Raw genomic sequence first — 12,659 nt, 5'->3', positions numbered from 1 at the left:
AAATTCGGGCTTCACTGCTCAAGTAGGAACACACGCGGAAATGTTATTTTTGAATCTGACCTTCTGCCTGGAGCGTTCAGTTACATGTGATCCACTGAGCACCTGGAATCCTGGAAAGGAAATCAAAGCAGTTTCTTTCAATATATAATTGTATATAATTTTCTCACATTGAATGTATAGTTATCATTCATTGCTTCGCAGTATTGGTGGATTGCATAGTAAACTATGTTGTTAATGAAGGAGGAACATGGAAAAAAAGGTGTTCAGCATCTCATTAAACGCACTTGATTCTAAATATACCAAACAGACAAGAATATAGGCTTAGATGTGTGAGCATTGAGTCAATCCCATGAGGTATTAAATAAACTGTAGGTGCTCAGGATAGGCTTAGGAACTGGACGTTGCTGTGTTAAAGTGTTCCGATGTGGTGGAAATCCTTGCTGTTCCTCCACACATCCCTGCTTTTAAACTGAACCAGATGGGCTCTTTCCATATAAAACTTTCACTCTCTTTTAAGTCTCACACCAGGCTAACGGCTGTTAAAAACCATGGTACATGTCATATTTTGCCCACTTAATAAAGTCTTTAATACATCAAGGGCTGCTCAGTTTCACACCACAGTTGAACATTCATGTATACAGGCACTTTGCCAGGTACAAAACGACAGACTGTTTAGTGATCATGGGCAATGATTCGTTGTCCTCCGTTAGTTGGAAATGAATCATATCTCCTGGGCTAAACACAAGAAAATTCCCTGATTATTTGTTTGAAATGAATTAGCAGGGAGGTAAGTCAGTGGTGTCAGCATTGCTGTCATCTTCTTCTCTCCACCCGTTACTAAATACTATGTAAAAAGTCTAAAACACAGTCCACTGTCTCCAAGCCTTCCTGTCTTTCTGACCCTTTACCAACTATTTCTATAAATTGGGTGGGGATAATAGATGAGATGAGAGTGAAAGTACAGTTGACAGCACAAAGAAAAGAAGAGATAGACAGTGAATTGGAGTTTGACAGCTAAATCCAGGGAACTAGACATACAACTTAAGTGTGGATTGTTTCCGGGATAAAAGAGAGTAGACCATTTCTAACATCTGTTTGTGTTGGCTGTCACATATATACAGACTCACTTTTACTCCAAACAACCCCAAATGTTCCCTCTGTCTTTCAAGTATTCTTTTTGCACTCATTCTTTCATCACAGCATTCAGTTGTTCCAGCTGCAGCCAGTGTGAGGTGTCTATGACCACCGATCTGAGCTGGGTTACGGAGAGACTGTTTTGACAGTTGCAGTCAGAGTGTGACGCGCTGCTGTGGAATGTTCTTCAAATGACAGAGGAGGAACCAGAGAGTTAGATCAGTCGGTGTGTGCATGTGTGTATGTAAGAGAGATACACAGTCAGATCTGGGTAATCAGGCAGTGAGAAGAGCAGAGTGGTGGTTACCTTCCCGGGAAGTTCACGCCCCCGAGAGCTGTTTGGTTTTGTAGTGGCGCTTTGTCAGTAAGGGAAGAGGAGGAGTGGAAGAGAGAGAGGAGGAGGGGAGAATGTGTAGTGGAGGAGCCTTCTCAGTTACTAAGAGCATGCACACGCTGTCTGCAACAGAATGAGCGTATCCACGCTCTCGCCCGCTAGCAGCACTCTTTAAGAGACCATACCCCCCCTCCCACCTCTTATAGCCCCTGCCAGACATCAAGAGCAGACACAGGGCTCTTGTCTCTCTCTCTCTCCCTCCCTTGTGTGAGAAAACCACGAGAGACAACTCCTCCACTTTTTTCCCCTCCTTATTTCTCTGTTCGACTTGCACTCTGAGGGATTATGCCAGTAGTTGGCGTTGCATCGAAACTCCGGCAGCCGGCTGTGGGGTCCAAACCCATCCACACTGCACTGCCCATCCTGAACCCAGGGAGAAGCAGCATGGCACATGGACTGGCACCCAGGAGCTCGGAGCTCAGGGTCACAGAATCTTCTATGCTCTCCTGTCAGCTGTCATTCAAGACGGAGATCCATGATAGGAGGTCAACCTTGGTTCCAGCTCCAGCCTCAACTTTGGCACGTAGCAGCAGACAGGCAGAAGAGAGCAAGATATGCAAGGTCAGTGAGACAGATGATGACATGTAATCCCGGCATTCATCCGGGTGTACCATGTTTGGGTTGCTCTTTAGACCAGGTCCTGGTTCACTCTAGTGGCTCTCATGTTGCTCTAGGAGAAAGCTGGTTACAGTTCTTGTTTGATTGATTTGGAATTATAATTCAATGTGTGTTTGAGAATAGATCAGCCAGATGCCTGGCAGACTATTGCATAATTTTTTGCAGGTGCCATAGATCTGTCTTGTTTGGACATTTTTATTCTACATGCTGGCAATTATGCAGTTGTGCATATGTATGAATTTGGATGCTTTACATAAAGATATTGAATTAATTATATGGTTTGTGTATTATATATATTAAAATAAATAGTTCACCCAGAAATGAAAAAGTCAGACAACTTTTGAATGACATGAGGGTAAAGAAATGATGACAACATTTTCATTTTGGCTGAACCATTCCTTTAATATCTGAAGGAATACTCACACTTTGCTGAATCATGCGCACTGTTTGAGCATGGCTGGTTTATCATTACAAACCATGTCTCTCATGTGGCTGATACTTCCAGTTTACGAACGAGCTGTTGTAGTTTTGCTGAGGCTATTAAGATCTCTATCTGTGAAATGAAGCATGGGGGCAGTTTTAGGGGGTGTTTTGCGGAGGAGACTCGGCCACCTGAGAAACTCTTGTGTGAAACAGAGCGGGGCAGCACACTAACTCCTTATCCCCCACGTGTGGTGCTCCTTACAGATATATGGCTGGTGTTTTCCCCTTGCTCTACTGCTCCTTTCTCGGGCTTTACGATATTAAAAAGGCACAGATCAAATTGCTAGCGAATTATAGACATGTATGGATTACCATGAACTCTTACCCATTCAAAAGAAAAGCATGCAAATATTTCTAAAAGCAATTTTCAGACATTTGGCTGGAAACCGTAGCAGAGACAGAAGGAAGGCGGGGCACTTTGAAGGATGTGAGAGTCTTTCAAAATCCCCGCCAAGCAGATTCATTTTAGGTTTTGCTAGTCCCGCCTGTCACAATTGAAAAACATAAACTGTAGGTAAAAGAAACTTTCCTGTTTAGTAAGCTCATCTTCACCATTGTCTCAATTGTGACATCCTTAGATTTACCTCCTCCCTATTCAGAGCCTAAAAGGCTGCGTTTTCTTGTAACTTGGAGGAAGTGCGTGCTAACTTCAAAGCTGGGTCGTGGTTGACTGCTCAGGGTTTCTGGTGCAGCGGTCATGAGCATGTTCGGGGTTGCTGGAGGGCAGTGGGGCCAAGAAAGAGGGGAAGTGTGTTTTATTATTAACTCTGTGCTCAATGGCACACTCAAGTGTCATGCCCTTTAGTGCAGAAAAAAATCACCAGCCTTGTCTCTTCACTTTAGTTTGATGTTAAAAATGCAGCAGGAATGTTAAGACTAATCATAAAACTCAACTGAGCAAGCACTATTTTAAAATATTAATAAGAAATGTCATGTTATGTAATGTGCCTGACTTTTTAATACCTTCCTATCTTCTCAACTAAAGAAATGTCCCACCTGTCCCTTCCTGACTGGTCACAAGGGAACAATTAGTACTAATGTGGGCTTGTCCACTAACGTCTTGCAGCTCTCTATGAAAGGGCTGAAGAGCCTGAGGCAGTACTTATTTTCTCCTGACAGTCTAGTTTTGGTGGGTCTAGTGAAGTTGTCTAAGATCATAATGTAGTGGCATGTCAGTGCATTCAGTACAGGTGGATTTGTTTATACCCACATGCCTGTTTGAACATGTTTGTAGTCGTTCCCACAGAGGGCAGCACATTCATCTTGTTTGGTGTTGAAACAGTCTCTATGCGGCTGCAGTTTGATTTGAATTGTGTTTGGGGACCGCAAACTCATGTCAAACTTTGCATTTGAGGACATCAGTCTACCGCGCAGCTGGCGGTGTTGTGATCTGCTTGTGCTATTTATCAAGTTTCCAAACAAACAGGAGCTCCACAAATCAAGATTTAAAGTAAACCTATGGAACAACTTAACAGTTAATGTGAGAATAGATGGTGAGCGTGCTGTAGAAACTCTTTTGGAAACCTTAAGAGAAGTATTCCAAGGGAGCCTGCGTAGTTTACAGTATGCAACGGCCTCATCTCATGACAGTGTTAGGGACTGTAAAACATGACGGTTGTGCAAGTATCATTCCAGCCACTTTCTCCACAGAGTTCTCAGTGCAGTTTCCCATGGTAAATGGAGGAAATATGTGGTTGGTCTGGTTGGTGAACTGATTATAGCTTACGCTGTACACTTTATACACCTGAGAATAAGTGAGGAGGTATGTTTGAGAATGTGTGTCTGTGGCAGGCTTTTGAGAATGTGTGTCTGTGGCAGGCTTGATGAGAGAGATAATATGTGAGAAAATATGAACAAAAATAAGGAAACAACAGGTTATTTGAATAAAATCTGTGTCTGTGAAGAATATGCAAATGTTTATTCATTTAGACATAATTTTATGAACTCTTTCACAACTTGTAGATGAGAAATCAGAACAGTTTTCTAATTCAGCTTCATTCGTTCTGTGTTTAAGAGCACTTGACTTAACTGACTTGAAAATGGAATGACTCCACAGGGTGTTGTTCACTGTTGTACAAGACTGAAATTGGGACATAAAGACTTAAAGTATGAATTATCTTCTTGTTCAGAGTAAACATATTTTTTATTGTGTTTAGATCATCAGATAAAACAGTTTTTGTTGTAAATCCAAAATAATGATCCAAAAATGTTTTGTTGAAATGAATCCATCTGTTATAATTTATTACTCATATTTATTGCATTATTTATTGTCCCAAACAGCTTTTTGTAAATCCTCCTTTGAGTGCTTGGCTTTGAATGCAGATGGACTGTGGGAGATAGTCTTCCATACTGCGTGAGGTTTGTCTGATATGTTGTTCTAGCATCAAGTGTAGAATTATGACAGCAAAACCCCATTCTCAGAAGGACACATGTTTTCCGCCCTGAGCAAATCTTCCATTTGCTTTGCCATCTTACATATTTATTTAATGTCTTTTCTTGTGCTCTATGAGTCTTTTATATTAAAGTTATGTGAAATCCCCCAAATGCTCCTTACTGTCAAAACTGGATTGTCAACAACAGGATGTAATGCAGGTGCTATTTTTTATTCATTTTTTGTCCAATGAAAAAGCAGCCTCCGTTAAACTTTGACCTCTCCGTTGCTGTATAACTTTTTAGTAGATTATAACATAGAATTAAAAAATAGTTGAAAAACTATATGAATATCTGTCATTGGCACCGATCCTGTGGGTGCTTAAGGGCTTGACGTCATAACAAGTGAAGCCATTGTGCCATTTAATTTTGCTGATTTCAATGTGCAAACGTTACTTAATGAATCAGTGTTTTTATATCTGAACCAATAAAAACATGCAAACATCCTAATCATGTAAATGGTTATTCATTTAAAGTCATGAAAATTCCCTGATTATTAAGTGTGAGCGAGCTACATATATAAGCCTACTGCAAATGTCAAAGTGGTCATTTTGATTTTCAAAGTATGTGCATACAACTTAATTCACCTTGTAGTCAGGCTACATGTACAGGTTACATCATTGTTCTGTTACACCGTGTCCGAACCAGACGCGATGCGATAAGATTCCAGCGACAAATAATTTGTCTGTCCACACTAGATGTGACGTGACTGCGGGATGCATCAAAATCAATCAAAACCCACAGCCAATCAGAACAGCGTGTGGGCGGAGTCTCGCGGCAAGTGTACAGCACCAAAGAGTAATCTTGACGGCACTCGCAAGAAAATGGATAAGTAGGCTACATAATCAAATTAATTATCAATTATAATTATCATAATCAAATAATCAAATGATATTCAAAGTCACATTGCATGCTTTTAACATGAAATGCTGGTGGTAGATCCTTTTCCTATTTAGCACCAAAACATTGGAACAGTCTTTCTAACATTGTCCGGGAATCAGACACACTCTGTCAGTTCAAATCTAGACTAAAAACACATCTCTTTGACCTAGCATACATATAACACATTATAGACTTCTATAATTCAATGTTAGGCTGCATAGATTAGGTCAGCTGGAACCGGGAACACTTCCCATAAATCCTGATGTACTTGTTACATCATAAGAAGGATGGCGTCTACGCTAATTTTAGTCTCTCTGTTTATCCCGAAGTTTACCTCAGTTCGCCAGATCCAGGCCGTATCCGGATCTGATGAAGCACCTGCGCCTAGACACGACGACAAAGCAGTCCTGAAGTGTCAACTAGTCTCTCCACTGTAAATGCCTCCTTCCCTTTACCTCTGTACAGACAAAACGTTGTCAGGATAATTCTGGTTCACGTGGCTACACGGAAGCGATACAAAAATTCTGTATTATTCATTTTTCAAGGCTTGTACCTTGGAACCTATTTCATGGTTTCCGTTCTCGAGCCACCAGGCACTGTTTTGTGCAAATGAGCGACCCGGAGCGCATTAAGGGTTTTATGTTAGAATGTGTTAGCGGCCCCTAAGTTAATAACTAATGATCGTTGCGACGGAAGTGAATCAATCAAAACTAATTTTAGCTGGTCAATAACTTTATTCTAGAGCTGCTGTAAAGCCAAAACAATCTCTGTTACTTTAATTTCCTAGTATCACTGTAAAGCTGCTTTGAAACAATCTGTATTGTTAAAAGCGCTATATAAATGAAGGTGACTTGACTTTACTGAAATACAGCACATAAACAGTACCTGAGATTATCATTGCCACACTTTGTGTTTGTTTTTACAGCCGCGACGTCGCAGAAAAAAATAAACCGCTTTTAAAATAGAATCGTCGCGACTGGTTAGGACAAAAACTCTGATTAACATGGAAAAGATACCATTTATCGAGCGTCGTATCATGTGTACTTAGGACTCAATGTTAGAAATATTGTTTTTTAATACCGTAAATTAATTTAAATGATTCGCACCCAACGGTAGGAACATAAATCGGCTCCTATGCTTTCTGTCTTCATTGGAACACAAATTTTTGAAGAATATTCCACCTGTTTTTGTCCTTACAAAAAAAAACACAAGAGTCCAAAACAACTGTATATAGATGAACAAACTCTTTAATTTCACTATTTTTCACAGCGATGTGAAATGTGGATTATATATTTACGTTATCATTAGCTGTCTTGAGGTTCTTGTCATCTCAGGGCATTCCGTTACATATAGGCACAGACACACACGCATGTATAATCCTCTTCATTCTTACTGAGTTTTGCAGTGTGGTCCCATAGCGAGGTTCCCCAGAGCTCTGTACTTGTCCCATTTAAGATTTGTATGTGTGAGATTAAGAAGTCAGGGAATGTAAACAGGCCACTGGTGGCTCACAGTGTGTTAGATGGGAAAGGGAGGGGAATGTTGAGAGTGCAAGGGGACAGTGCCAGCGCTTCCCAGCAGCAGAGGTGCTGGCGGTGGTGAAACACTGAGGCTTGAGGTCGGCGGGTGGGGTGTTTCTACTGTCTGTGCATGTCATAGCCATGGGTGGTCTGGCGTGCTGCACTCCTTATCTGGAAGAGTGCAGGACACTGAAGACAAATGATGATGCTCCCCCTTAGACAAGCAGAGATGGGGACTCAGAGCCATTATACAGCTCAACTCGAATGGAAACGTGCTATACAAAAGCTCTCTGAAGAGTCAATATAATTCACTATTTTTTTCCCCCTGTGTGCCTACTCAAGGGTTGAGTGATAATTAAGTTTATTCAGATGACACACTGTTCAGTTTATTTCTTTAGGCCTTTACTGTCTGCCACAACTCGTTTCTTTTGTTAATAACAAAAATCTGATTCTGACTCCCAAGAACAAGGACTCGTTTACTGTTATGTTCTGTTTATTATACAAGTGCGCATGTAAAAGAGAGTGCGCTGCATGAGTAACTGACATGCACAGAAGTGTTAATTGACTTTATTGACTTGCACAACCAATACAACATCTACCCAAAAATGAACAATTATGTCGTCGTTTACATGCCCCATGTTGTTTTCAAACACTGACTTGACTTTTTTTTTACTTTTTTAAAATTCTGCAATTATATGCAATTAAGATGAATCCTTAAAACTTCAAAACAGATACAAGTGCACCATAAAAGTATCATGAAGGTGGTCTATTTGTAAGTCTTCTGAAGCTGATCGAAAGACTGATTGAAGACTGAACAAAAATATTATGTTATTGTGCATCACTTTTGTGTTATTTATTTATTTATTTACTTCTTTGTGGTATGAAAGCTTTACTCCCATCCACTGTAATTCCATGGAAAATAACAACTAGCTCATTACTATACATTTCTCCTTCTGTGTTCTACTGAAGAAAGAAACAGCATAAGGGTGAGTAAGTGATGAAAGAATTAATTTTTTTTTTGTAAACTGCATTATGGAGTTTGTTTTCAAAACAACAATGCAAGTTTATATTTAACGTCTCTGGAAGCCAAATCAGCCTTTAATTAAAACAGGAAGAAAAACTGGTGAGAAAAACAGCGCACAACCTAAAGGACAGATCTTGCCAGGCATCCTGTTTTTTTGTTTTTTTTTTGGTGTTTTTGTTTTTTACAGGGGTGAGCCGTCCAGAGACCAAGAACACTCTGTGCACGCAGCTCTATTCGAAAGAAAAAATTACATCTAATAACATTTAACGATCTGGCATGTGTCATTTTGTTTCCCTCTGTTCACCAGTATCATTAAGTGGTGGAGCACTTCTGCCACATCTGAATCTCTTGAATGGTATTTATTGATGCAGAGCTACAGGAAAGTTTCTTACCACTTTGCACAGTACAGCCCATGGACGGAAGTTACCCAGATGCTTTCATACTACTACTCACACACATCAGGCCATATCCACAAACACAGTACCTCCAGGCATTGTGCTAGTTCAAAGGTATGACCAATAAATGGTCAGAGAGAGGGAAACAAACTGTACACTGCCACCTACTGTGTTGTTTATTGCCATAAAAGAAAAAAAAGAATGGAGCAACTAGAGCAGGCAAATTTACACACATTTAACCAGTTATCTAACAACTAAGCCTTCTGTAGATTAGTGATTCTCAACCAGGGGGCCGGGGTCCACTCACATTATTTGAAATAAGACGAAACAAGCATTAAAATAAGCTAAACAACAAAAATAAAAGATATTTCTTATTTCTTATAATTCACCCCTTCAACAACATAAAAGGGACATTGTGTATGAATTTCTCCCATCTAGCGGTGAAATTGTATTTTGAGTTCAAACGAATTGTGCTGTCCAGCGCCTCGCTTTTTCAAATGCGTGTTGCATCTACGGTACCTAAAAGCTATGACAAGATGTCTTCTAATAGCACTTCGTCGAGTTTTCCTCCTTATAATGTAAATAACAAACAACTGAAAAAGTCACGGGGCCTTCAAATATTGTTGTGGACAATGGGTAGCCTTAGTGTCAAAAATGTTAAGAGTAACTTCTATAGATTTCTATGGTTTTGATTGAAAGCTAATAATAATTAATACAAATGAATGCACATTTTTTAAGCATACTTCTAACTTTAAAAACATGGTTTTGTCAGATTAGTTAACTTCTGTGGACACACAATGTGTGGCTAAGCAAACCCATGAACACTCAAGTGGTTCATGTCTGATATTAGTTTACTACCTTTCACTTCCTTGTCCCAATTCCAGTCTTCTATTTTATTAAATTTCTGTTCTTTTACTCCCTTTCCTTCATTGCTCTAATCAGCCGCATTTGTCATTTGTTACATAAACTTTGACAGCCTTCCCACCTCTCTCACTTTCTTTCATGTGCTCACTTATTATTTTACTTTCTCTGATTTTCCTGGAGAATTCACTTCATTCCAGACCTCTGCTCTCCTTTACTCATTCTCACAATCTGTCACTCTCTCTCTCTCTCTCTCTCTCTCTCTCTCTCTCTCTCTCTCTCTCTCTCTCTCTCTCTCTCTCTCTCTCTCTCTCTCTCTCTCTCTCTCTCTCTCTCTCTGACATTGTGCTGATATAGGGATGGAGGCAGTGCACACACCTGGCACTGTCTGTATAACTGGCTCCGATTACACGCCACGAGCCCAGTGCCGCACACAGAGGTCACACACACACACACACACACACACACACACACACACACACACACACACACACACACACACACACACACACACACACACACACACACACACACACACAAACACACACACACACACACACACACACTTTCTCTTGGCTTGACACAAAGGAGGAACATCTGTGAAACCAAAGCATGGGGCTCATTAGCAATCAGCAGGGACTGGGACAGAGTGGACATCCCAGCGTGCCATTAATACACACCAGGAAAGGAGAGGAGGGATACGCAAAGCTACATATTTTCATAATCGACTAGTCGTCAGGTTGTCTGAACAACTTGACTAGTAATTCTAAGGAAACCCTGTTTAATAATGCTAGTGTAGGGTATTTTCTTCAAACAAGTTCAAACAGCTAACAATGATTAGGGGGAAAATGTACCTTAATAATTGAATATTAATTTAGTAGATGACTATTCGACCATCCTGACTCATCACTAGAGGAGAGGAGAGGTGAACAGAAAGAGTTCAGTTAGTCTGCCCTTCTGTGAGTCAGACTGCGTGATAACATCGTGACCCGCTATAGAATCATTGGATTTTCTGCCCCATGGGGAAAAGTCCAAAGCCCTTCAGTAGTGTTTGTCCCATGAGTGAATGTTTAGATGTTATTGGACACCTCAGGAATCTTTTTTGCTGGCTACTGTTTAACGATTTTTCTTATCGGCGATGCCACATGCATCTTTAAGTATTACAAGATCCCAGAAACCCCCTTACAGTCCGTCTTAATCTTTAATACACTACCGTTCAAAAGTTTGGGTCAGAACTTGTTTTTTAAATAATAGTTTTAAACTTTTTTTTAAAAAAGAACTTTCGGTAAATTGATCACACGTGACCCTATAAAGACTTTTACATTGTTAGAAATGATTTCTGTTTGTAATATTAGTGAAAAACTTGAGCATAAATATTAAGCAGCACAACCGTTTTCAAGATTGATAATAGTAAAAAAAAAAAAAAAAAAACTTAAGCAACTAATCTGAAGGATCATGTGACACTGAAGACCAAAATAATTCAGCTTTTCCATTTTGATTACATTTTGAAATATATTAAAATAGAAAACAGTTCATAATTGTAATAGTGTTTCACTATATTACTGTTTTTACCGTTTTTGATCAAGTAAATGCAGCTTTTGTGAACATAAGGGACTTCTTTCATTAACATTTATTTTTGCATTTCCGTTTTGTAATGCGAGTGGCACTGAAATTATTCTTAGCTATATATTTACCTTTTTATATGTACCTATTTTTTTGAATATTTATGCTTGTGTCCCACCTCACCAACTTGCCCATGCAGAGCAGAGTTTAAGGATTTCCCATCATTCAAAGGGTGTTAATATTATTTTGGGAAGGTGTTAAAGGGTAAGTTTGGCGTTTTACAAGTAAAGACCTGTTTTAAGATCGTTTCTGTTGAAATCGAACGGTTAAGATTAAAATTTGGACAAATGCTGCTGTCCCGAGAATTTTAGGTTTTTGTGCTCTCTCTCTCTCTCTCTCTCTCTCTCTCTCTCTCTCTCTCTCTCTCTCTCTCTCTCTCTCACACACACACACACACACACACACACCACACAAACTCCTCTCTGTGCCTCCTTGACGAATAGCAGAGCCTCCTAATGTCATAATTATGGTGTAATCTCCTTAATAGCATAATACTCCTAAACATTACTGAGTCTATATATTGACTATATATATATATATATATATATAGAGAGAGAGAGAGAGAGAGAGAGAGAGAGAGAGAGAGAGAGAGAGAGAGAGAGAGAGAGAGAGAGAGAGAGAGAGAGAGAGAGAGAACAAACTGTTCTCCTCCAATTGGTTCATGCATGCTTTAGGTCAGCCATTAACGCAGTGGTTATCCTTCAGTGAACGGTCCATTACTGCGGTTGTGGCAGTGGTACAGGGGTCCGTTGTATCTCACTGAGGTCGTGTGATAACACACTCACCATTACAGATGGTGACTCCTGTCAGTCGCAAGCTCGTTATCTCTTTCTCTCCACTGCTGTCATTTCTGTATCGATTAGTTTGTGTACCTCATCACACACTTCCACTTGAAGCTGTCTGAGAGGTAGGTTGGTTTATGTTTATATCTTAAGTTCTTAGACCATTGTGGTGTGTTCTGGAGAAGTTTTTCAGTTATTCTATTCATTTAAAAGGCTGGGGAAAAACAACTTTGTATGTGCAGGCATGTGTAAATCTGTACATTTGTACAATATGGGTACCTACCTATGTCTTTGACCTCAGGCCTAGGTCACCTGACATATTTTTCTCATGTCAACCTGAAGAAAGCAATCATTCATGTTTGGTTTGGAAAAATGAGCAGCATTCAGTTTATTTATTGGTGTTTATTTAATTCAATAATGTTTTAAATGAACATTTTCATATTTTCTATTTTCATTTCAGTTTTAGTGATTTTATCGTGTGCTTTTGTTTATTTTTTTATTTCTATTTAGCTT

At 39.7% G+C, this 12,659-nt stretch overlaps 1 protein-coding gene across 15 annotated transcripts in view; it reads left to right on the top strand.

The window, feature by feature from the left end:
- nav3 (neuron navigator 3) overlaps nt 1–12,659 on the top strand; it is a 330,354-nt gene that overhangs the window by 176,395 nt on the left and 141,300 nt on the right. For 5 of the 15 annotated variants that reach the window (XM_077234160.1, XM_077234158.1, XM_077234156.1 and 2 more), the window contains exon 1: nt 1,587–2,089. The exons of 3 other annotated variants lie outside the window; for them this stretch is intronic. In XM_077234160.1, coding sequence (XP_077090275.1) covers nt 1,814–2,089 — 276 coding nt within the window. In that variant the 5' untranslated portion in view covers nt 1,587–1,813. Of the gene's footprint in view, nt 1–1,407; nt 2,090–12,150; nt 12,272–12,659 lie in introns of those variants that run through there. 7 more of the 15 variants (XM_077234155.1, XM_077234153.1, XM_077234169.1 and 4 more) reach the window with 5 other exon arrangements.

The sequence above is a fragment of the Siphateles boraxobius genome, unplaced genomic scaffold, assembly GCF_051911475.1.
Source record: "Siphateles boraxobius isolate OS27281-9 unplaced genomic scaffold, OSU_SipBor_1 19, whole genome shotgun sequence".
NCBI lineage: Eukaryota > Metazoa > Chordata > Actinopteri > Cypriniformes > Leuciscidae > Siphateles > Siphateles boraxobius.
This window is presented reverse-complemented; position numbering and strand designations above follow the sequence as displayed.